A 26040-nucleotide genomic window follows, 5' to 3' on the forward strand; every position below is an offset into this window, starting at 1 on the left:
TCTGGTTTCCATACATTTATATGACATGTTCTGTTGATTATCAAAAATTCTCAGGCGTTTTGATCCATGTTGTAGAATCAAAACTAACAAACTGTCTCTTTGCAAATATTACAGAAAAATATCTGGCCATGCACAGGTTAGCACTATAAACACAAACTCAACTGCACCTGAAATGTAGTTACAACATTGAACAATTAAAGTAGTCAGCCACAGTGCAAGTGGTCCAAGTGAAATGTTACCATTGGTCAGTTAACTTTAATAAAACATTTTAAACATTTACAGCATTTATGTCTCTCTCATAATTCTAATACCACTCAAACTTTTTAGTAAAAAAAAACAACAACAAAAAAACACTTTATACCCCTTCAGTCTTTGTGTGAGTTCACCTCTCAGCAGCAAGGGGGTCAATGGTTCTCAACTATCAAACATGCCTGATTAAGAGAAATAATTATACAGTCAATTCAATACACAATGCCCAATTTACAATAAAATAATTATAACTATATATATATATATATATATATATATATATATATTAAAGTACAACAGCATTGCAGTTGATCTACAGTCTAGGATACTGGACAAAAAAGAATAAGCAGAATGCTACCAGCATATATGGTACCTTAAACTTGAATAAATGGAAAAATATCCTCAAAATGTCTTTACAGGACATAAACATTATCTCTGAGTGGAAGGACATTGATAAAGCAAAGTCTCACACACAAAACTCTGAGCTATGGACAATTAAACAGTCCACAGATCTATAGAAGATACCTCGTAGTATAGGGGGTTCATTTACCTGAATAATGAAGTCAATTGTTAGGTTCTACTCTAAGTACATTTGCTTAAAATGAAGAAAAACTTCTTTTGTTTAAAAAAGGAACTGATCACAAGCCACCACAGATATTAGTAATAGGGCAAAAGGTTCATGAGATCTGCATACACAGAGGTATCATAAAAGAAGGTCAAAGCATTTTGTGTTGCATAATTTAGCTACACAAAGTACTCTGTTTATACATTACTGGCATTTACAGTGGATAAAATAAGTATTAGACACAACATATTTAAATACGTAAACATATTTCTAGAGGTGCTACTGACATGAAATTTTCATCAAGTGTTGGTAACGACCCAAGAAATCCATAAATAGAAAGAAACAAACAAACAAATCAGTTCAGAAATTAATGTGCAATAATGTAAATGACACAGGAAAAAAAAAGTTTTCCTGGAACTGTAAGCTGTTTCTCCATGTTAGCACCTTGAGCAGCGAGTCCACAAGAGTGACTGACAGTGTTGAGCTGTTCCTCCTGGCTCTGACCGGCTGTTTTTGACCAGTTGAGGTGCATTTCTGAAGTGGGCAGTAGGGGCACAGGGAAGAGAAGGAAGAGCTCGATTTTTTTCACACAGATTTTCTGCTTCATATATTACCGTGAGAACTACAGTATATGCTATATTATACAGTAATATGCTATTACAGCATAGACTTTACAATGTCCACTGCTGAGTGTCTCTAAATGTAAGTTTTCTATAGACTCATTTATGGATTTATTTATAGATTAACGTATTTCCATGTACATCCTTGTTTTAATTTTACAATAAGGTCATATTTAAGTTACTTACAATATCATACACACATAAATATAGGAAATACTATTAGTTAACACTCCGGATGGAGTAGCTTGTGAACAAATAAAATTTTTTTACATTGGACATCAATAAAGTATATTCTATTCTTGTGACCATTTATCAAATAAAAATGTAAATAAAAAATTGTTTTTATAAAAGTTACATACTGAAGCATGTTCGATACGTTTTACATAACTTAATTTCTAAACCTGCCTTTGGTTTCTTTCGATGTATGGATTACTTGGGTTGTTACCAACACATGGTGAAAATGTTATGTTAATAGCACCTTTAGAAATATGTTAAGTAAAGAAAATGTATACTCAATACTTATTTTACCTGCTGTATTAAAAAAAATCAAACTTCAAATTCATCTTTAATCTTTGAATAAGGTCAAATAAACTTAAGAATATATCAAGTAAAATTTGAGGACTTCTCATATGCATGACCCTTTTCCTCATTCTAGATAGGACTGTTAATCATTTACAGGATTCCTTCTGTTAGAGTTTATAAATTAAGCAACATGTACTGAATGAACTATTGTTAGCCATTTGGCATTTTCTAACTTTCCTAAAGTTTCAATATTATTATTATTTTTTAAATAGAATACCTGGCATAATGAATAGGCTGGACGCTTGGTTATTCAGGGCTTCCCCCGGAAAACTTGCTAAGTCCTGTGGTCAGGGCCTGGTGGTCAGAGCCTGGTGGTCAGAGCCCTGAGGCGGTCCACCGGTGGCCCACCATGTTTTTGTATTGAAAGATGTTAAGTTGACAAGAAATGTAAAGTATTACTGGGTAAATTATGGGTAACACTTTATTTGACAGGCTGTGAATAAAACTGTCATGACACCGTCAAAAACATGACATAACACCTGTCATCAACATCAGTAAGTCTTCATGAATATTTTTTTGTCATAAAGCGTCATTCGATAAATGATGACACTTTTAATACAAAGTTAACAGTATTCAAAATGTCTATTATGGCAACTTGACATTAACCAATAATCCTCATACGTCATAAATATGTCAGAATAGTAGTCATAATAATGTCATTAAGTGTTATTACACTGTCAAAAACATTAACAAAACGGTAATTATTTCTCTTTACCTGAAATAAAGCGGAACAAGTAGGACCAACAATAAAGATTTCATTAAGCTTTAAAAACAGTCATTAAAAATGTATGATGCCATAAAGTGTCATTAATATCATTTCTTACCTACATAATTTTTAAAGTTTAATCAGTAATACTTTTATAACAAATTTGTCAGATCATGATTTCTTGGTTAATGTCAAGTTGTCATAACAAAGACATTTTGAATAATGTCAACTTTGTATTAAAAGTGTCATGAAACAAAACTGAAGTTAATATTTTAGAACCTAAAGAGGAGCGAACCCGAATCAACGCACAGCTTCAGTTATTACTACTGAAAACCAGCGATCAGCCCGAAACCTGGGAGTAGTGATGACCTCTGACCTGAACCTTCAGAGCCACATTAAGACAGTCACAAAGTCGGCCTTCTATCACCTGAAGAACATCTCCAGGATTAGAGGACTGATGTCTCAGCACGATCTAGAGAAACTCATCCATGCGTTTATCTTTAGCCGCATTGATTACTGCAACAGCGTCTTCACAGGTCTGACTAATAAATCAATCAAACAGCTGCAGCTGATCCAGAAGCTGCTGCTGATGTTCTGACTAAAACCAGGAAGATAGAGACATGACACCAGTTTTAAAGTCCCTACACTGGCTCCCTGTAGCTCAGAGAATAGACTTTAAAATACTGATGTTAGTTTATGAATCACTGAACGGTTTAGCACCACAATACCTTAAAGATCTGTTATTACTGTACCAACCATCTAGACCCCTCAGATCTTCTGGTTCTGGTTCTGCTCTGCATCTCCAGAACCAGAACCAGACGAGGAGAAGCAGCATTCAGTTTCTACGCACCACAGATTTGGAACAAACTTCCAGAAAAATGTAAAACAGCTGAAACACTGAGTGCCTTTAAATCTCAACTTAAAACCCACCTGTTTAGAGTTGCTTATGGCTAAATTAGGGTTAGAGTGCAGGTTTTGATGTCTTCCATGTTTTTCATTTCTTTTTCTTTCTTTTCGACGTTTTAATGATGTAATGTTTTTTTTTTAATTAATGTATTTTTTTAATCTCTCTTTCTCACTGTTTATTTCTGTTTTTATTTGAATTATGTAAAGCACTTTGAAATGCCTTGCTGCTGAAATGTGCTATACAAATAAAATTTGATTGATTGATTGATGATTTACCGAATGACACTTTATGACAACAGTTATAAATATTCATAAAGACTTATTCATGTTCATGACAGGTTTTATGTCATGTTTATGACAGTGTCATGACAGTCTTATTCACACCCTGTCAAATAAAGCGTTACCAAATTATGTATGTTATTGGAAGACATTGTCGACAATACTTAAACACGCAACTATAATTTTAAAAACAAAAAAATACTATGAAATAAACTTGCATTTTTTTGTATACCTGCCTAAATGCTGATCATATTTAGAACTGGCCCAAGGCATAAATGAACTCAGCAGCTGCTGAAGGCCCCCAAGATCTCCAGAGGGGCCATAAATGTTAACATTTTAGCACAAAATACAGATGTAGAATTTTAACATTTGTTTGTTGAGAATGACACGATCTCATTCTATGAGTTTAATCTTTGAGTTTGAGTTCCGTTTGATCACAAAAATATCTCAGCAAATTACAATTATCATGGATTGCTTTTAAACTCGACCAGTTAAACTATGCCCCTCTCCCAGATTTGATTCAATCTGTTCTGCGATGCCGTTAGTGGTGCAGTACCCAGCATGATGAGCTAAATCCACTGCACCTCTGCTGGATACAGAGGGTCAAATGGGGAGATTACATTTATGTTGCTCTAGTAGAGACAAAGCTGTTCTAGTTTGTGTCTGTTGAGTTTATAAGCGCCACAGAGACTTTTTGTTTTGGTAGTCCGGGCATTATGGGACGAGTTTTGCCAAAACATCTACAGTAGTTTGAGTGAAATGCGGGGCGCGCAATTCGTGACGAGGTAAACTTGATAGATTCAGCTGCAGCAGCGCAGTAGGCGGCCAACAGGCGCCAGTGGTGTGAATGGTGCGCATTGGCAGCTTCATGCCCTATTCAATGCATCCCTTTCAGGAATGATTCTGTTCTGTTGGTGAAAAGCTAAGATACTTTGCTGAGCTGAGCAAAGCATTTTTACTATTTTTGCTATATGTGGGATATAAAAAAATATAAAAGCGATCATTTTTTTGTAAGAAAACCATCAATGCTTGGCCTGGTGGTGTGGCAAGTAAAGCCCGGCAGCCCACCAGGCTTATAATACACTGGGGGAAAACTTGGTTGCACTTTGTCTCAAATGTCCTTAAGAGATTTTACAGCTTTGGCCAGGTTGCTGTAGAACTCGGTCATGCTGGATGGGAAAAATGAGTCAACCACAGAGCGTGGAAGGAGGCCACCCAGGTCAGTCTGGAAGAAACTGGACACTTCAGTTTTCCTGGGCTCCCTGAAAATTATTTCACACGAAAGAGACATTGAACAAATAAAAAAATGAAATAAGCTACACATATGTGTGTGTGTCCATATTGGTAATCTCACCCTGAAATGGGGATACAAATGCAGCCACATGCATGGTTAAATCCTCTCACATAGCCAGGATGGGGAGGACAACTAGGATGAATCACATTGGTCGCTGTTGAATGTTAAATAAAAAGGATTAAAATCCACGTCAAACTGACACAATTATATGGCTTTATGACCAATGCTAACAGAATATGCTTGTTCTTGCAAAATCTTGCCCACACACACACACACACACACACACACACAAATGGCGACCGTCGCATGAACTACCATCATCTGAGCAAGAGTTGAGCACTTTGTGAAGAGATACAAAAAAATCAATATACAATACACATATACAAAAATGTAACTAATTTTAACAGAGTAAGAATGACTAAGAATAAAAAAAACCCCTAAATAACCAAGAAGACATTAAATTACGCACCATTAGATGAAATACTGCCATCTTCATATTGCTTAACTAAAATAACATCTACAAAGTCTCGTGGAGCTATGATACCCATAGCGGCTGAGGGTGTGACTGTCCGGCAGATGGAAATATCCTGCACAAAAATGGAAGACAAAGAAATGGACTCACAAACTGAGTAGAACAAGATCAATGGACATGGCTGCCTTTTGTTAAGGCAGGAAATGGCAGATATATTGATTTGTTGTTGCCAATATGTGCTTTGGCTTAAATACATTGGATAAATAGTCAAAGTTATTCAAATACAAAGTCTAACTGTTGCCACATCAGTTATTCTGTTTCTTCCTGTGAATTCTGGTGTATCTTTTCTAACCCCCAGTCTGTCGTGGCAGATTGTCGCTTGTATAAAGCCAGGTTCTGCTGATGATTTCTTCCTGTTAAACAGGAGTTTTTCCTCTCCACTGTCGCTACATGATGGGATACTTTAATACATGGGATTGATGTAAATTCAACAACGCAATTCAAGCGCTATGTTCTTGTCCAGGAGGAGTGAATGCTGCAAGTCAATGACTCTTCTGGGTTTCCTTAGATAGAAACTTTTGAATTTACTTTGAATAACTTATTGAGCATGCTGTGCTGTTTGATAACTAGGATCAACTGGAATTTATGTGCAATTGAATTGAAATTTTTTTTGTAAAGTGCCTCCAGATGTCATCTGTTGTTAATTGGTGCCATCTAAATAAAACTGAATCAAACTGCCTATTTAAGCAATCATTTAATTGCCATTAAGTGAAATTTTCCTCTCCACTGTCGCTACATGCATGCTCAGTATAAGGGATTGCTGTAAAGTCAACAACACAATGTTAGCTATATTTTGCTCAGTTCACACTCATCTAGGAAGAGCAGATGCTGTAAGTGAATGGGTCTACACAGAAACCTGAGTAATTGAGTTTACTATACAGTTTAATAGCTAACATAAGTTAGAGTGTGCATGATTAAATGGAACTTTATCAAATATAGCACTTTTATAAAGTGCTATATTTGTCGTAAATTGTTGCTACATACTGTAAATACATTGAATTGGCTTTTGTTTAAAATGAAAAGAATGTTACAAACACATGCTTCCCTAAAAGTCAAATGACTATAAAAATTAGAGAGACTGAGTGAGAAAGAACACACACCTCCTTGATCTGTTCAAGAAGCTCAAACTTTTTGACGTTGCTGTCCCACTTGACTCGGAGCCCATTGGGAACCGGTTTGAGACATTCCCATACGTCCTCAGGGCTGCCGCTGACAATGCCCTCTCCCTTGTAACTGCCAAGTCAGTCAGTTGAATAGCAACACAGTCAGAGGAGAAGGCTACTAAACATGAAAAAGTGATAGGACAGCAGTATATTACAGTCCATATGTAGAGAGAAAAACACAGTTAACATACATACACTGCTCAACAAAATAAAGGGAACACTCAAATAACACATCCTAGATCTGAATGAATGAAATATTCTCATTGAATACTTTGTTCTGTACAAAGTTGAATGTGCTGACAGCAGGTGAAATTGATTGTCAATCAGTGTTGCTTCCTAAGTGGACAGTTTGATTTCACAGAAGTTTGATTTACTTGGAGTTATATTGTGTTGTTTAAGTGTTCCCTTTATTTTTTTGAGCAGTGTATTTATATATATACACACAAGGGGTTGCACCAACTACTTGACTAGTCAATTCTTTACTCTGCAATTACTTTTCTCGGGGCCAGTCAACTAGTCATAATCACCTGACAAAACAGATTTTTCAAAGAAAATGAAAGATGAACTAGGAGAATTCCTCAGATAGTTCAAGTTGTATAAAAACGTAAATAACTTTCCAGAGAGAAACTGAAAATTACAGCAAAGACTACCGGAGTAATGTGCAACAATGCTGCATTATGTCAGGCTTTTTTATCCATGCAACTGATCAGTGTCACCCTGCATTTCGAAGCTTCTAACCTGGCAGCTTTACGCTCTTCTAAAAATACTGTTCAACAACATCTGGAAACAAAGTTCAATCTTCAATCTGAGAATCTGATAAGAGACGATCTCTGCCACCATCTGCGTGTCGGTTCATCCAACAAAGTCAGAGAGCTGCTGCTGAGTCAGCAGAGCGTCCTGCTGTGCATCGGGGCAGAGGAGCAGCAGGAGGCAGTGCTGAATTCAACTATAGCCAAATGGGATCCATTCATAATAAGTTTGGTTTGTGATGTTCCAAAAGAACCATTGTGGTCATTGTAATAATTTGACTGCTATATGTGCAGTTATTCAGCAATCATCAGTATCAGCCAGTGTTTAAAACAAAAAAGTCAGATTCGACTTTGTGCAACTTTTCGAACTTTTCTCAGCTGCTCACGAAGAAGTCCGGAATAATGTTCCGTTTCTTGTTCTTTCAATTCTGCATAACAGACTTAGTACAAGCGGGGCCTTTTTAATCAATATTAGCCGTGAATATAGCTGATAAAGCTTCTAAGTTGTTGTGAAGCGTCTTACGCCTTCAGTCACTGTGACGTCACTGCAACTAGTCAACGTCGACTCGACTTTTATCATGTTGTAGACTACAACTTGTAATCGACCTTAATATAAAGTCCTTCAACCCCTAATATATTCACACACACACATACATATATATATATATATATATATATATATATATATATATATATATATATATATGCAATTTTTTTTCTGTAAACAATATCAAACTACAAAGTGTCAAAACTCACCTAATACAGTTACTACTGAATGTAGTAACTGACTACATTCAGTTACTTAGACCAAGCAGCATCGAACACGATGTTTTTTTATGATTTTAATATTTTATTGTGTCAATGTTAACGGTGAATCTGAACAACATTTATCCTCAGACAATAACATAACACACACATAAAATAAAGAAAATAAAAGGATGTGAAAACCTCACTCCAATGTAACTGGTACTTTTCCTCAGTTTTTGTCTCATAAAGATGTAACATTATGAGACAAAATGTGTTGGTCTGTGTGCTGAAGCACATGAAATGCATCTATGGATAATTTCATTCTCACTTAAAAGAAAAACAGGGTTGGATCAGCAAATTATCTCCAAACAGGTTTGATTATTTCTAAGGTGATCCAGTTGTGTAGATAATCACACATATTTAAGTAGCTGCATAAAGGTGAGCCGTGTAATTGTGGAGCTTTGGCTCTGATGGAGAACATCGTCAATGGAAGGATTCAGAGGGAGTGATGGATCAGAGGTCATATTGATCTGTTGGGAAATATTGATGATGATTTATTAATGTTTAGATTAATCCAGACTGATCACCATGGAGCTCTGAGCAAAACTTCAAGAAGGAGCCGTGCGGTACTGGTACCAGTCCAGCTGCAGCCATCCTTCAGTCGAGCTGCAACTGGTCTTTATGAATGTGCCTTTATGGACAGAAATCATCTCTACTCTGTAAATGTAAACTTATAAATATGATTTCTCAATTTAGAGTAAACAGCCACTTTCCCCACTCAATGGACCCTCTGACTCTCTGTCTTTAAGTCCAGGCTGGACGCTCTGCTGTTTAAACAGGCATTTGCATGATCTCTTTATTTTCTTTTTTTAATTTGGATTTTCTCTCTTTAAATTTTTTTGTTGTTGTTGTTGTTGTGAGCCTTATGAGCCCTGAAAGCACCTTTTAAATAAAATGTATAATTATTATCATTGTAAATACTTATACTGCTACAAACAAGGACGTTGTCATGGTTACGGCTTGGTAGCAAACTTCCAGGTATTTATACTAATTTCCACATGTATTTATGGGTGGCGACAGGGCGGACCAGCAGCTGTTCTCTATTTCCTGCAAATTGGGATTCATAAAGGAAAGATGCGCGACCACGGCTTAACACTGTAACAATTCTTTGTTTTAGTTCTGCTGGGGTCCATATGGTTATGTGTATTTGTTATAAGTTGCATTGTAATCTTTATTATTATGTGTAGTTTTATGGGCTTCCCCTATCTGACTCTGCTGACTCCCACTCACATGTGATAGACCTGTCATGTGGGTGAGGGATCAGGACTGGAAGAGGAGAGAGTTCAGTGTGTTAGCAGTAAAGCTATTCAGTTGAGTGTAACGGTTTGTTAGAGCTGCAGCCTCAGGAATAGCAGCTCATACTTATTCTAATAAACTCTGTTGGTGGGACTACATCTGTTGTGTGTTGGACCTCATTACAATACATCTAAATATTTTTCTGCACCGCACTTTTCTAAATTTTTCCATACGCCAAGTTTTAGTGTGAAAACTGCGCAGTCTTTTATGCATGAGGCTCCAGGACATTCAGCCTGTTGCAGTAAGTATGAAACATTAAGTGGCGTTGTCAGTAACTTGGTGACATAGAGAGAGAGAAAGAAATGGTTTGCAGTTGTACTTAAACGGTTTTTCCCTTTGCTGTGAAGCTTTGCACTAAATTAATAATACTTACAATTCCAAGTTTTATTGAGTTAAAGGAATTATTCTACCACGGCAGCGCGGCTATGAATGATATTGCACTGGATTTTTGTGCTCCAGTGTTACAACCACATGCAGGGGGTCTATATTTATAAATCAGATTATGATTAAGCCAGTGCCTCACCAGCTATGAACCTCAACGGATAGCTGAGGTTCATAGCTATGCTGAACCTATAGCATAGCTGTTAGACAGACAGACAGACAGATACCCAAGTTAACTTAACCACAAACTCTGATTCTAAGGTTTGTTCATGTAAACACGTGATGGACAAGCAATAAATTGAACTCATGAAAATATTTGAGAGAATGTTATATCACAATAAAAAACAAATTTTCATTACAAGAAGCATGCCAAATGTTGCCTAGGAACACGTTTCAGAACCTGATTAAGGACTCTAAAAATAAAGAAAAATAAAAAGAGTGCTTACACATTTCCAGGGAACTCAGACGAGGGACGCCAAGAAACAACCACATCATTCTAGAGAAGGAAAGAAATGCATACAATATGTAAAATTACATATTGTATATGTAAATACAATATTGACTTAAAAAAATTCTAAGTAAAAGGTTTTACTGTCAATAACTATTAAAGGTCAATATAATAAAGTTAATGATTTTTACGCAAAATCAACAAGTCGGGCATCACCTAATTATTGGTAATTAATAGCCAAACTGCTCACAGTTCTCAAAGCTAGACTTCCTCTCTCACTAGACTCAGTGTGTGGACGGCCTGATAGGCAGATTTACACATGCCATGTTTTCTCCATCTCTTGATGGATTTAACTCAGGACCTCAGGATATTGTTTTTGTATCCATGACTTCAAAAACCATTTTACTAGTTAGTTGGAGTGTTTGTTAGTCATCACACTGTAATAATAGCCAGGAATACTGATGAACCAGTTAATGGACCTTCCAGATACAGGTATCTTTATACTGCAGTGACTTGAGTCACTCTCACTGAACTCAGGTGATGTCCATTCAGGACCTCAGGATACTCGTGACACTCTTGGCATTTGGATGGCACTGAGGTGATCTAGCTAAGTCACTTTAAATTTTAAGAATATTAAATAGAGAGATCATACTTCTCTTAGTTTAGCTTCCCTTCATTAGCTCCTTGTTAAGTCCAGAATAGAATTTAAGATTCTCCTTCTCACATATAAAGCTCTTAATAGTAAAGTTCCATCATACATCAGAGGTCTGTTCCACATGCTCCTAACAGAGCACTACACTCTCAGACTGCAGGTTTACCGTTGATTTCTAGAATTTCTGAAAGATCTTTTAGTTTTCAGGCTTGTTTCCCATGGAAGCATCTCCCAGTTTTAGTGAGTGAGGCAGACATCCTGTTTACTTTTCAGAATAGGGTTAAACTTTTTGTCGTAAAGCTATTACGTAGACTCTTAGGTTATCCTGACCTATTTCTGTAGTTATGCTGCCATAGGCTGAGACTACTGGAGGACAAGCTGAACACTTTTTCTCACTTTCTTATACTCCTCTCCAATTTGCATTATTTGAGGTTATTTCAAAATGTTGGCTTTTAGTTTTCTCTCATTTATGTTGAAGCTACATCTAGTCTGGCATTTTGATTGGCTGTGGTACCTTCCTGGAGAGGGGCATCGGCTGAGATAATGCTGCTATGAACGAACCGTTGTCTCTCTTCTGCTATTAACATTTCACTTTCACAAACATCAAAAATAATCCTACCTAAGTTCATCTGTTTCTTTTTGTGCATTCCGCTCTGTCTTCACAAACCCCCAGTCGGTCATGGCAGACAGCCGCTTGTACTTAGCTAGGTTCTGGTTCTGCTGGGGTTTTTTCCTCTCCACTGTCTCTACATGCATGCTAAGTATGAGGGATTACTGTAAAGTCAACAACATGCTAGCGATTTTTTGCTATCATGTTGATGATAGGATGATGTAAATCAATTAATTGATGCAATCTGTGGGGTCTAGATAGAGACTTGAATAACTAAGTTTACTATACTGTTTGAAAACTAAGATAAATTAGAATAGATGTATTATTTTTTGTGCAAAAAGTCTATATTGTTGATTAGGGTTGATTTGTAAAAGCAATAAAAAGGTATGACTTGAATACATTTATAACATGCAACTAGGCAAACATGGGTGACCCTCCAGAGCTCTTACAATGGAGAGTATATGCCACGAGAGGTGGTGACGTATTTCCGTTTGAATTTATGCCACATAGATTGGTTCCGGGTCCTGCTTGCTCCTATTGTTTTTAGCCAAAGCTGCAAGATCTGTACCATGAAAAAGACGCAAAACTTAAAATATCTGCGAGCTACTGGTAGAACAATCGAGTTTTTGGTGTGCTGTTGTTTCCTGTAATTAGCCAGTACCATCCAGTGCTTAGTTTTTTCATTTTCCTGCTGATATCAAGGCAACAGCGGACTGTAGCCAAAACTTAGCCACTACAGCTAACACCCGGTTTGTAGCTGTCTGCTATCTCAAAGCTTGAGGATGTTGAAGATCCAGTGTCAGAAATGGGAAGACGGAGGTTAAAAGGGAGCTGTATGAGCTTCGTTCAGTGGAATAATTTGTTGGAGGAAAATAATGCCGGAGGAAATCCACTGCAACGGGAACAGGCTGAGAACAGAGGCAGCGATGCGGCACAAGGTGAGTCGATACGTGTGTGTTGATGTTTGTGTTATACGGAGTATGAAATTATTTTTAGGCAACTCCTTAGTTTTTGTTTATATGACAATTATATAAAATATATTTAACATGCAGTCGGAGCGACAAACCACTCCGACACCGAGCAGGTAATTTAAGAACAGCCGAGAGCAGCAACACTTCAGCCCGATCCAAACCACACAAGTAGTTGGTCAGATTAAGGTCCATAACCTTCGCTTTACAGTCGTTTAACAATCTTCATAGTTAAGATTGTTTTGTTACCACAGCAACAAGCTGATGCTGTGAGTTTAATCTTTAAGTTTGGGCTCTGTTTGTTCACAAATACAAATTAATAAACTGCAATTATAACTGACTGCTTTTTACGTTGGCTAATTAAACTAGTCCCCCTCTCTCAGATTTCACTAAATCTAACAGACTTATAGTTATAGGGACGACTTTTTCTGATATTTGCGCAGCCGGCACATTAACTCTGACTACGTGGACAAGCATTTGATATGGTTTGATTCTTCGAGTAACCGGGAAAATAAGAATAGAATTAATAATAAAATAATATAAAACCAGCGTGATGCGTGACTACAAGGCAAGCGCAAAAGCTCCTCACCAAGTTGATCCTACATGATCAGGTTAGCCACCAACACACCGGCCAACCGGGACCACATAGATAGTTCTATAAAAAGAAAAATAATTCCTCACAGGGTGTTGATGTAAATATCCATACACCTCCATTGAGTGAAAGGAGACGCACAGGTAAACTTCCCACATCCAGCTAGTGCGAGACAATGCACAGAGGCGCCAACAGTATGATTGGTCCGCTCTCCCGGCTTTAAATGCATCAATTATAAGCTTATTTTCCATAAACAAATCTTTTAGGAACAAATCTGCTCCACCAGTTAAACGCTCAGAGCAACAGAGATGCTTGCAATACTAAAAAAATGAAAAAAATTTAAGTGATTTTTAAAAATGTATGTACTTATTTATGTAAATTTATGTATTTGTTTTCATTTTCCTAAAAACAAAAAAGCATCGATTAGCCTGGAGGGGGGCTAGTAAAGCATGGCAGGCCACCAGGCTTATAATATGCTGGTGGAAACCGTGGGTTTTTTTTCTGTGTACTATAACTCACTGACGCTTTCCTCTAAGGTAGCGGTTCTCAACGTGGGCGGTACCGCCCCCCAGGGGGCGTTCAGAGGACGGCAGGGGGCGCTGGCGGACATTTTTGCAAAAGGGGGGCGCTGGGATGCCTTTGGGGGGCGTTTGGTCGAAGGTAAACTTTACACCTTAAATGCACAAAAATGCCAGTTTAGACTTTGAGCAACTTGGTAAAACTGTATTGTGTAACATTAAATCATGCTTGGCTGCAACTGTATCAATGGCAGTTCTTCTTCTATTCAGTGTTTGTTAGCTTCTGTTAGCTTCTTGGTGCAGCTCCGTTCTCCTGCTACTGGTAGCTAAAATCACGATACCCTCACTTTGTATCCCTCTGAAAAATGAACCCATTTAAATAAAGAAATCCCTCCATGGATGATACCTCGATAGAGAGCGTTCATTTTATAGCGTTAACACCGGAGCTGTAAGTGGTCCGGTATGAAACGGTGGTGATAGAACACAGCACTTTTAAATTTAAATAATCAGAGTGTAGAAATTGTTTCCGTTGTTTTAAAAGGTTTAGTCAGTCTGCCTTTTCCCCATCGATACGCTTCCCGACCGCCCTGCACCTTAGGGGCTTAAAAAAAAAAAAAAAAACGAGGCGCACATTGCGCAAAACTCTGAAACAGGAGAAGCTGGACATAAAACGGAGCGACGAACTAGATGTGAAGTATGGCATAAAAACAGAGAACCTGACGCTTAACAGTGAAAAAATCAACGCATGAGTGAAACACATGACGATTAGGCGGCGCAGCAGGTGATGAGTGAAGATTACTGATGGCCAATAAATGATAAAATAAATCTAGCAACAGGAAAGAAACTAAAGTGGACATAGCAATAAACCAAGAGAGGATAAAACTAATCAAAGGAAACTAAATGGAAATGAATGAACAACAAAATGCAAGAATAAACTAAGAAACTAAAGTAAATACAGAGGAATAAACTGGTATGGCAAGACCTTTCGAGCAATAATTAATACAGAGACTGTATGGCAAGAATAAACAGACACTATTTCCAGATAAAAGGTAAAATAATATTGTTGAAGTGTCATGGGTTTGTTGAGACCACATCTAGTACTGAGAATAAATATATCTTACAGACCATAACAGTAAAGAACTGGTGATTTATTTATGTTTTTAATTAGATTTGATATATTTATTTCTTCAATATTATTTTTCATGTCAGTGTTAATGTCATGAGGCTGATGACTCCATGACACTTTCAATTTGACTCATTAGGATTTGATTAAGAACCAGATTTGTTCTTTGTAATTTCTGTCCAGTAAAACTATTAATCTATAATCAATAGACAGGTTGATATAAAGATATAATCCATGTTTCTGTCTCATATTTGTATGGCATTAAAAGGACCTGGAACTTTTGTTTTTCCACTGAAAGCTCTGGTTTGAACAATAAATGCCATGTTGGTGAAGTTTTATGGATGATACTCTGATGTCCCATTCTCCTGAAGGCAGCACAGAGCTGCACCACCAGAAACTGACAAACACTGAAGAGAAGAAGAGTTATGATTAATGTAGTTACAGTTCTATCCATGTTTTAATGTTGCAGAACTCAGTCATTTTGCAAATAGTTCAAAGTTTTAACTTGATTTTAACTTGAATGTTTGTTGCATTTTTCATAAACGCCTGTGGAAATAATTTCTATTCCCATGACTTTTTTGTTCTCTGGGAAATTATTTTTGATGATAAATACAGAAACAAGCATAAAAATTAAAACATCTACAATAGTGATAGTAATATTAATGATAACAATAATGGTCAGTGCAAAGTAGCCTGCAAATTCTTTGGTGGGGGGCAGAGAGGGACCTGGATAAAGGCTGGGGGGGCGCTGGGCCAAAAAAGGTGGAGAAACACTGAGCTAAGGAATCAGCAACTGACAAGTTAGACACTGGAAAAATATTTACGGAGACATAGATGAAGAAAAATGGAATCAGGTTTGTTTTAAAAGCACAAAAACAAACAATAAACACAATTTAAACTTCAGTAATGTAAATGACTTAACTTGTATAATACTTTTTATGCTTCATTAGATGCCCAGTGATATTCCAAATCCTTGCACAAAATGGCGATTTCATAAAAGGAACTCTTCTCCATTGTCTATTGGTATGTTTTAATACACCGGAATTTTGGAAAGATGTTATGAGTCTTTCGCTGTGTCCGAATTCAGGGTCTGCATCCTTCGAAGGACTGGTCTACGTAGGACGGGTCCTTTGAAGGCCGGGAATAAACTAAGATCGGAAGAAAAATATCTGTGGATTCGGACAGGTCTAGCCTTCACCAACTGTCCCCGCCCCCACCTCAGCGTAACTCATGTTGCCAAGCAACCGTGACAGCGTGAAGCAGAGAGCGGAGAAGAAAAAAAACCCAACTGAAGTTTGTTTTTCAGTCATGTATTACTGATTTCTATATTCTTCACCTTTTATAGTAAAGGATGTTCCATAGTAAAAAGGAAATCTCTTAGTTTGATTCCAAAATGTTCAAATGTGTACCGCACTTTTCTACAAGAAATACATACAAGCAAATTATTCATTTACAAATATAATACGCTCCACATCGCAGATAGGACATTATGGTTAAATAAACCCATTATGTTTGAAGGCTTAGCTTTAATTAATCGATCAAACCGATGTGCTCTGCTTTGAAATACTTTAGAAATCAAACATTATTCAACCAGACCTGTCTGAATAATATCGGTGTTTAACTCCCACTCATTGGGGAAAGCTAGGGAGTTTTTATAACAATGTGCCAGGAGTTAGGCGTTTTCTCTCTGTATACCGAACCTGGAGCGCCTGGCCAGCTGGCCAGCCATGGACATAATATCAGAGTAGATCCCGCATTGGCTGCTCCGGCGCAGGAAATACGGCGGCCATCTTGGAGCGGTATACCCTCCTACTTTGCTCAATCAAAACAACAGAAGATTCCTCAGCACTGAGGGATATTGTTGTTTGGATCTATGGATTATTGATGTGAGGCTCCACTGACAACATTTCACAAGTAAGATGGACGTATTATTGTGTATATATTGTGATTAGAATATTACTTTACTGTATTTATGTCCACAGTCGAGATACCAGCTAATATTAGCTACAGTGCTTGGTGTAATACGGGTTCAGCCACTATGAAGGATAACTGAGATTCTGTAAATCTAAAAAAAAATTATTATTCTCCAACATCGACTTAGATTATCTGACACAAGAGCCTACATTAGAAATGAAACAATGTAACACATATTATAAAACTTATATTATGTGTTATAACATTCACCAGCAAAGTTTACACAGGTGGTAAAGACTATTATTTAAATGTAATTCTTTCACTAGTAAGATACATCCCAAATCTTCCATTTTTGTTTTGAAAGTTTCCTAAAGACACGATTTGAGGAAGAAGAGGGAGAATCTATAAAGAGAGACGGATTCACTGCAGCATGGATGAATCTCACATCAAATTTTGGACTCAATCTCAGCTGCTGAATCTCTGAAGCTAGAACTCGTCGGCTGGAAAACAGATATACATCTATAGACGTACGTACATACATACATACATACATACATACATACATACATACATACATACATACATACATGTATCCAATATATATTATTCAGCATTAATCATTATTTATGTCATTATTAATCATTATTTGTGTTTGTATAGTTATATAAATATGTATTGATATTACTGAATAATTTATTAAATAAATTATGAACGGCTGTGTGCTTTGTAATATGCTCATTCTATTGTTATAGCCACTAAGCATATTTAAATATGCTGAACTATGTTTTAAAAACATACTTAAAAAAATACAATTGTTTATAAATGTAGCTTTGATAGATGTTTGAATATGATTTCCAGTGACAAAAAAGCGTGTTATGATTGATTAACTGCGCTGATACGTCATTGTGCTGCTAAACACATAATGCTGAGTGGAGTGGTGGACCGCTCCAAGATGGCCACCCTAAATCTCGTCAGTGACAATAGGCGAGAGCGGTCCAATGAGGCGTCTATCCTTATGTCTATGACAGCTGGCGAGGGGAGCTAGCTGTTAACGCAGCGGTAGCAGACAGGTCCGAAAACGTCAGAGCAAAATTGCAATTAGGTGATGTATTGATGAACCGAGCAGATATTTGAGATTTAGACACTTACATTCTCGCCTAAAAACGTTGTACCAAATCACGTTGAGTCATTTAAAGTGTTATATAGCTAAATAATTTGTCGCTATTCACCACCATTGACGCTCTGCCCGAACGCTCAGTTGGAACCCGCAATGAATTATGGGATATCGTGGGCCGTGAAGGATATCATAGACCAGTGGTTCTTACCTTTTTGAGGTACCGAACCCCCCCAGTTGCATGTGCATTCACCAAACCCTTCTTATTCCTTATTTTTATTTCATTACATAAGCTGTATTAATACACTAATACTTCGGATTGAGATATTAAAAAATACACAAAAAGTGAACGAATAAAACATTTATTTATTATACTGGAACACTGGTCACAGGCTTCAGTCTGCTGGTCACACTGGGAGAACTCAATGACTTCTGAGACGTCCTGGTTCACAGGCTAAAGCCAAGAAGAAAAGAGAAATTATCCTAAAGTGTAATAGAAAATACATAAATGTTTCCTTCACATTCATAAAAAGACATTTTCAGCATGTTGGGCTCTGACTCGTAGCATCTTTATAGCTAAATACCGACATGGTGAAGCTGAGCTGGAAACAGACTGAAGACCAGCAGCTCCATCTCTGATCCTGACTGACCTTTACTCACTAAATCCTCTGGTTTTTAATTAACTTCTCCTCTAAACAGCGTTTTTTCATCAACTCTCTCATTAGAAACAGTATGAAAATGTTATGTTAACTGATACGCTAACAATCAGCTGTTATATTAGCTGCTACGCTAACAATCAGCGGTTATATTAGCTGCTACGCTAACAATCAGCTGTTATATTAGCTGCTACGCTAACAATCAGCGGTTATATTAGCTGCTACGCTAACAATCAGCGGTTACTTCGGGCCAATTAAGCTACATAGGAAATATTTCTCGGTTGTTTTGAAGCGAATTTCTGGCTGCAAAATCAAGTAATTCTGATCTTTCATCCTTACCTGGGGAAGGTAATCCTAATGAATCCAGTTTGTTTCGTAAAACGGTTGAAACACACAGCACAGGACTTGAGGAGCTCCGATCGCCCTGCTGCCACATAGAAGATGGCGGACGCTGTTACGTAGGACTCAGCGCTCCATGAGGCGTCTACGTATTAATGGAGGATGAAGGAAGGATACACCGGACCCATCCTTCAAATCTGGGGAAAAGAAGGACGCATATGAAGGACGCATATGAAGGACGCATTTGAAGGAGTCTTTGAATTCGGACAGGCCTTGTCGCCACGCTATCACGTAATCAGCCTACAAATCCGTCCTTCGAAGGATGCAGACCCTGAATTCGGACACAGCTTATATGAACTGTTTAACGTAAAAATTCCTTTAAAGATTCAACGGAATTTAAACATACAGTGGGGCAAAAAAGTATTTAGTCAGCCACCAATTGTGCAAGTTCTCCCACTTAAAAAGATGAGAGGCCTGTAATTTTCATCATAGATGTACCTCAACTATGAGAGACAAAAGGAGAAAAAAAAATCCAGAAAATCACATTTTCTGATTTTTAAAGAATTTATTGGCAAAATATGGTGGGAAATAAGTATTTGGTCAATAACAAAAGTTCATCTCAATACTTTGTTATATACCCTTTGTTGGCAATGACAGAGATCAAACATTTTCTGTAAGTCTTCACAAGGTTCTCACACACTGTTGCTGGTATTTTGGCCCATTCCTCCATGCAGATCTTCTCTAGAGCTGTGATGTTCTGGGGCTGTCGCTGGACAACACGGACTTTCAACTCCCTCCACAGATTTTCTATGGGGTTGACATCTGGAGACTGGCTAGGCCACTCCAGGACCTTGAAATGCTTCTTACGAAGCCACTCCTTCGTTACCCGGGTGATGTGTGTGGGATCATCGTCCTGCTGAAAGACCCAGCCACGTTTCACCTTCAGTGCCCTTGTTGATGGAAGGAGGTTTTCACTCAAAATGTGACGATACATGGCCCCATTCATTCTTTCCTTTACACGGATCAGTCGTCCTGGTCCCTTGGCAGAAAAACAGCCCTAAAGCATGATGTTTCCACCCCCATGCTTCACAGTAGGCATGGTGTTCTTTGGATGCAACTCAGCATTCATTCTCCTCCAAACACGACGAGTAGAGTTTTGACCAAAAAGTTCTACTTTGGTTTCATCTGACCATATGGTATTCTCCCAGTCATCTTCTGGATCATCCAAATGCTCTCTAGCAAACTTGAGACGGGCCTTGACATGTACTGGCTTAAGCAGGGGGAACGTCTGGCACTGCAGGTTTGAGTCCCTGGCGGCGTAGTGTGTTACTGATGGTAGCCTTTGTTACTTTGGTCCCAGCTCTCTGCAGGTCATTCACTAGGTTCCCCCGTGTGGTTCTGGATTTTTGCTCACCGTTCTTGTGATCATTTTGACCCCACGGGGTGTGATCTTGGTGGAGCCCCAGATCGAGGGAGATTATCAGTGGTCTTGTTCCATTTTCTAATAATTGATCCCACAGTTGATTTCTTTACACCAAGCTGTTTACCTATTGCAGATTCAGTATTCCCAGCTAGGTGCAGGTTTATAATTTTGTTTCGGGTGTCCTTTGACAGCTCTCTAGTTTTGGCCATGGTGGAGTTTAGAGTGTGACTGTTTGAGGTTGTGACCAGGTGTGTTTTATACTGATAACGAGTTCAAATAGGTGCCATTAATACAGGTAACAAGTGGAGGACAGAGGAGCCTCTTACAGAAGAAGTTACACGGCTGTGAGAGCCTGAAATCTTGCTTGTTTGTAGCTGACCAAATACTTATTTTCCACCATATAGTGCCAATAAATTATTTAAAAATCAGAAAATGTGATTTTCTGGATTTTTTTTTCTCCTTTTGTCTCTCATAGTTGAGGTACATCTATGATGAAAATTACAGGCCTCTCTCATCTTTTTAAGTGGGAGAACTTGCACAATTGGTGGCTGACTAAATACTTTTTTGCCCCACTGTAGTCCATGGTCTAGTCCAGGGGTGGGCAATCCTGGTCCTGGAGGGCCGGTGTCCTGCAACTCGTAGTTGTCTCCCTGGTCCAACACACTTGAATTCAACGGCTGAATCGCCTCCTAAATGCAGTCAAGTTCTCCAGAGTCCTGCTAACAACCTCATTATTTGACTCAGGTGTGTTGAAGTAGAGACACATCTAAAAGTTGCAGGAGACCCTCCAGGCCATGAGTTGCCCACCCCTGGCCTTAGACCAGTGCCACTCAATTCCAGTCCTCAGCCCCCCTGCTCTGCATGTTTTAGATGAGCCTCTATTCCAGAACAGCTGATTCAGATGATTGCATTATCATCAAGCACTGGAGAAGCCTGTTAATCACCCACAGATTCAATCAAGTATGTAGCAGAAAGGAAACACCTAAAACATGCAGGGCAGGGGGGCCTGAGGACCGGAATTGAGAAACATTGTTCTAGACTAAATTGCTACACAATGGACTACTTCAAGCCAGGAGATCTATTGCATTATACGCAGTGTTTCTCAATTCTGGTCCTCAGCTCCCCCCCCCTGCACCTGCAAGCTTTCAGTGTTTCCCTTCTGTCACAATACATAAAATAAACTTTTCAGAGCTATTAATGTCACAACGACCTACAGTTCGATGGTGGAAGAACTCATATCTAGAAAGCTCAGTTATCAACAAAATTCCACTAAAACCAAGCTTTGTGTTTGACAATAACATAAAGGAGAAATATCCATACATCATCTTACCCCACAATTACTTAGGATCATCACTTATCCTGCCTTCTGAAATGGGGCCCAGCTCATCTGCATTGTTGGTTCTGGTGTCTGTCATTTTGAAATCATCACTTTCTAAAATGAGTGACAAAAAATCTTGAACTTTTTCACAATTTCTAAGTTTTTTAGATTTACTTGTGTTTCTACATGTGTTTATATAGCCAGTAGTTTATCATCATTTGTTCTATCCATTATTCCTCTTTGTTGTTTCTGGGCATCAAATACCAAACTAAATTTCTTGTTCGTATATCAGTTGATATGGCAATAAAAGCATTTCTGATAACTGTCAAAGGGGAATTTTAATTGAAGATTTAAGTTACACAGTCATATGAAAATGTTTGGGCACTCCTATTAATCTTATTTTTATTTCTAAATGTTTGGGTGTTTGCAATGGCTACTTCAGTTTGATATATCTAATAACTGATGGACACAGTAATATTTCAGTATTGAAATTAGGTTTATTGGACTAACAGAAAATATATAATATGCATCAAAACAAAATTTGACAGGTGCAAAAATTTGGGTGCCCTCATTATTTTATTGATTTGAATACCCTTAACTACTTTTCACTGACTTACTAAAACGCAAAATTGGTTTGGTAACCTCAATAAGCTTTGAACTTCATAGCCAGGTGTAGCATATCATGAGAAAAGGTATTTAATGTGGCCTATTGCAAGTTGCTCTCCTATTTGAATCTCCTCTGAAGAGCGGCGTCATGGGCTCCTCAAAACGGCTCTCAAATGATCTGAAAACAAAGATTGTTCAACATAGTTGTTTAGGGGAAGGATACAAAAAGTTATCTCAGAGATTTCAGCTGTCAGTTTCAACTGTGAGGAGCATAGTAAGGACATGGAAGACCACTGGGACAGTTCTTGTTAAGCCCAGAAGTGGCAGGCCAAGAAAAATATCAGAGAGGCAGAGAAGAAGAATGGTGAGAACCACTGAGGACAACCCACAGACCACCTCCAAAGACCTGCAGCATCATCTTGCTGCAGATGGTCTCACTGTGCATCGTTCAACAATTCAGCGCACTTTGCACAAGGAGAAGCTGTATGGGAGAGTGATGCAAAATAAGCCGTTTCTGCAAGCACGCCACAAACAGCCGCTTGAAATCTGCAGAAGCACATTTGGACGAGCCAGCTTCATTTTGGAATAAGGTCCTGTGGACTGATGAAACAAAGATTGAGTTGTCTGGTCATAAAAAAGGTGTTATGCCTGGCAGCAAAAAAAAAAACACAGCTTTCCAAGAAAAACACTTGCTGCCCACTGTAAAATTTGGTGGAGGTTCCATCATGCTGTGGGGCTGTGTGGCCAATGCCGGCACTGGGAACCTTGTTAAAGTTGAAGGTCGCATGGATTCCACTCAATATCAACAGATTCTTGAGAATAATGTTCAAGAATCGGTTACGAATTTAAAGTTACGCCGGGGACGGATATTTCAGCAAGACATTGATCCAAAGCACTGCTCCAAATCTACTCAGGCATTCATGCAGAGGAACAATTACAATGTTCTGGATGGCCATCCAGTCCGCAGACCTGAATGTCATTGAACATCTGTGGGATGATTTGAAGCGGGCTGTCCATGCTCTGCGACCATCAAACTTAACTGAACTGAAGTTGTTTTGTAAAGAGGAATGATCAAAAATACCTTCATCCAGGATCCAGGAGCTCATTAAAAGCTACAGGAAGCGACTAGAGGCTGTTATTTTTGCAAAAGGAGGATCTACTAAATATTAATGTCATTTTTTTGTTGAGGTGCCCATACTTTTGCACCTGTCAAATTTTGTGTTAATGCGTACTGCACTTTTTCTGTTAGTCCAATAAACCTCATTTCAATACTGAAATATTACTGTGTATATCAGTTATTAGATATATCAAACTGAAATAGCTGTTGCAAACATCCAAATATATAGAGATAAAAATAATTAGGATTAATAGGGGTGCACAAACTTTTTCATAAGACTGTATAGCTTTTGACTTTGAAGGAAAATTATCAATAGAAATTAAAATATTAGCAGCCTGATAAGTTAAAAAAGGCAGTGCTACACTTGACGCAGTTAAAGGTTATATCCTTGTGGGCTTTCAAAAAGCTTGATACATTGGCAAACCCACAAGTTGCACTTTGTACAAGTTGTTGTGGAAGAGCACACATTCACATATCAAAGGTTGGACATTGGAACACTCTTACCCTAGTGAAGCTGTCTCTGTTTTTGCTGTCAGATGCTTTGGCAGCTGGCTAATAAAACTGATGACAGAATATTTAAACGTGCTGGTCTCTATCAAATCATAAGATTTATGAGAAACACACCAACCTTTCTCTAAGGTCCCTGTTACTATGCTGTTCTTAACTTAATACAGCACGGTGGTCTTCCACAATGGGTTGCACAAAATAGAACGTGAGGGTATAAGCACTGTCATTTTTCTAAATGTATTAGTTTCTCAAGTAAATGAAATAAACATTGTAAATAAAAGACGATCACTATGTTTCATAGAGGTATACCGTTTTAAATTTAAAGGAAGGTACAGAGTGTATTTTCCCCTTTTATGAACCAAAGAAAATTTATACTCGAAATGCACATCCAGTACTATATTAATGGAGGGGTTAAAATACAGAAAAATAGTTTTTGCAGAATTCAACTTGCTTGCTGATCTGTTGATTTTGCATCAATAATGTGCATATCCACTTCTGCTTGTTGTAAATTCCATCTTTTCCTCTCTCTCTCTTTTAACTGCTTACACACGCTGCAGCTTACATAACCATGTTTATGTGTGACTGTCGGCAGTCATGTAGACAGACTGAAAGTGAGTAGACTACCCCTCAGAGAGGGCACAGATTGCAGAGAAGAATAAAAAACTAAACTCGCGCTACAGTCTTTGCCTCACTGGTTGCATCCCTAAGATGTGTTGAGTGTGGTCCAGGTCCAGGTCCAGGTCCAGGTCCAGCGCTGGACGGTGAATGTAACTCTGTATCTGTTCCATTTATATGTCATGTATGGTTTGTAACATTTGATCATTTTTCGGGCCCTGAAACTGGTTAACGAACCTGGTGGAGCACAGAGACAAAATGAATGAACTCCAACATGCTGCACATGATTCCCACATCCACCCACTAGTCACCTGGTTTGTGTGTTAATGCTAAACATTTTTGTGACAGCAGGCCTACTGATAATAAACCATGTACATTTTTAAGCATCAGTATCCAGTAATATAAAAAAAACTACTAAAAAAACGTGTCTTAACAATTACCATAACTACAACAATTACCTGAGCGGCATATTCCAAATTAATTTAGGTCCTTTTTTCGGCATTTCTGTTCTATTATTGGTTGGGTGCCAGCCGGCTGTGGTAACGGCTACATGTTTAATGGACCAGGACAAAACCCACAAACCAACTGACTGAAAGTATGAGATGGATAATGAATACAGCCGTATTCATTACGGTTTCATTGTTACTTTTCATAAACTGAAAACAACAAATACTTAACTACAAAGGTCGACTTAATGCTTGATAATTCAAAAGTTTTTAAAGTTAGTCTGGGTGCGCATTTAATGTCGTACTTGTTCTTGAGGATGACATCTGAAAGCTACTCTGAGATGGAATAGGATTCATCAAACACAAATATTATACATGACACCAAGACTTTACCGATTTTCTGCAGACCTTCCACCCAGATTCATCTCTCCTGTAGCTCATCAAGCAGTCTGCTACCGCTTTAGCTTTGTGTTCATAATCCATAACCGTTGTCGGCAAATCGAGCTTATCCTGACACAAAGGCTTTACAAGCAGCTCAGTTGTCGACGCAAAGCTGTCTCTTCTTAGTTTGGAAGAAGGAAATCTATCGGAGTCATGTCAACGCTGAACTGTGTAAGGAAAAGCCGGCTTCTGCTTACGCTAACAGCTACTACCAAGCTAACATTACCGCAAATGAATGAAAGGTAGCAGCAACAGCAACGAAGCTGAAGTTGGCTTCCGATTCGGGCAATGGCTAAAGGGCGATTCCACCTAATTTTGATCATTGACCTTGCGCATCTTTAATCTACTCTAGTAAAAAACTACAACTCCTAGACTCTTCAAACCTGCACTGGATTATTCTGCTCTAATAGCAGAATATTTAAAACCATGTTTGGGATTTGTGAAATTTTTTTCTGATTTGTGAAACTTCAATAAAGGGCAATTTTGGTCCTTACCCAGATAGCA

The 26040-nt window shown here is 38.1% G+C and overlaps 1 protein-coding gene and 1 long non-coding RNA gene across 4 annotated transcripts; both read right to left on the minus strand.

Annotated features, from left to right (window-relative positions):
- Window positions 1-25805, minus strand: stard5 (StAR related lipid transfer domain containing 5). 3 transcript variants are annotated; one of them, XM_008405077.3, is made up of 7 exons: window positions 25489-25805; window positions 24727-24886; window positions 10576-10625; window positions 6834-6966; window positions 5671-5788; window positions 5262-5355; window positions 1-5169 (listed from the first exon to the last, which is right to left on the minus strand). In XM_008405077.3, exons 2-7 carry the CDS (start codon window positions 24820-24822, stop codon window positions 5019-5021), a joined length of 642 nt encoding a protein of 213 aa, XP_008403299.1. In that variant the 5' UTR covers window positions 24823-24886; window positions 25489-25805; the 3' UTR covers window positions 1-5018. The 3 variants fall into 3 exon arrangements, with proteins under 3 accessions (XP_008403299.1, XP_008403300.1, XP_081461044.1); XM_008405078.3 differs by lacking the exon at window positions 24727-24886 and having other exon boundaries at window positions 25489-25804; XM_081604918.1 differs by lacking the exons at window positions 24727-24886; window positions 25489-25805 and adding an exon at window positions 21817-22185.
- LOC145551037 (uncharacterized) lies at window positions 18415-19584 on the minus strand. The gene is made up of 2 exons (XR_014086795.1): window positions 19064-19584; window positions 18415-18522 (listed from the first exon to the last, which is right to left on the minus strand). It is a non-coding gene; the product is annotated as an uncharacterized LOC145551037 (long non-coding RNA).
- Window positions 25806-26040: the final 235 nt, after the last annotated feature.

The sequence above is a fragment of the Poecilia reticulata genome, chromosome 3, assembly GCF_904066995.2.
Source record: "Poecilia reticulata chromosome 3, P_reticulata-male-v2, whole genome shotgun sequence".
Taxonomy (NCBI): domain Eukaryota; kingdom Metazoa; phylum Chordata; class Actinopteri; order Cyprinodontiformes; family Poeciliidae; genus Poecilia; species Poecilia reticulata.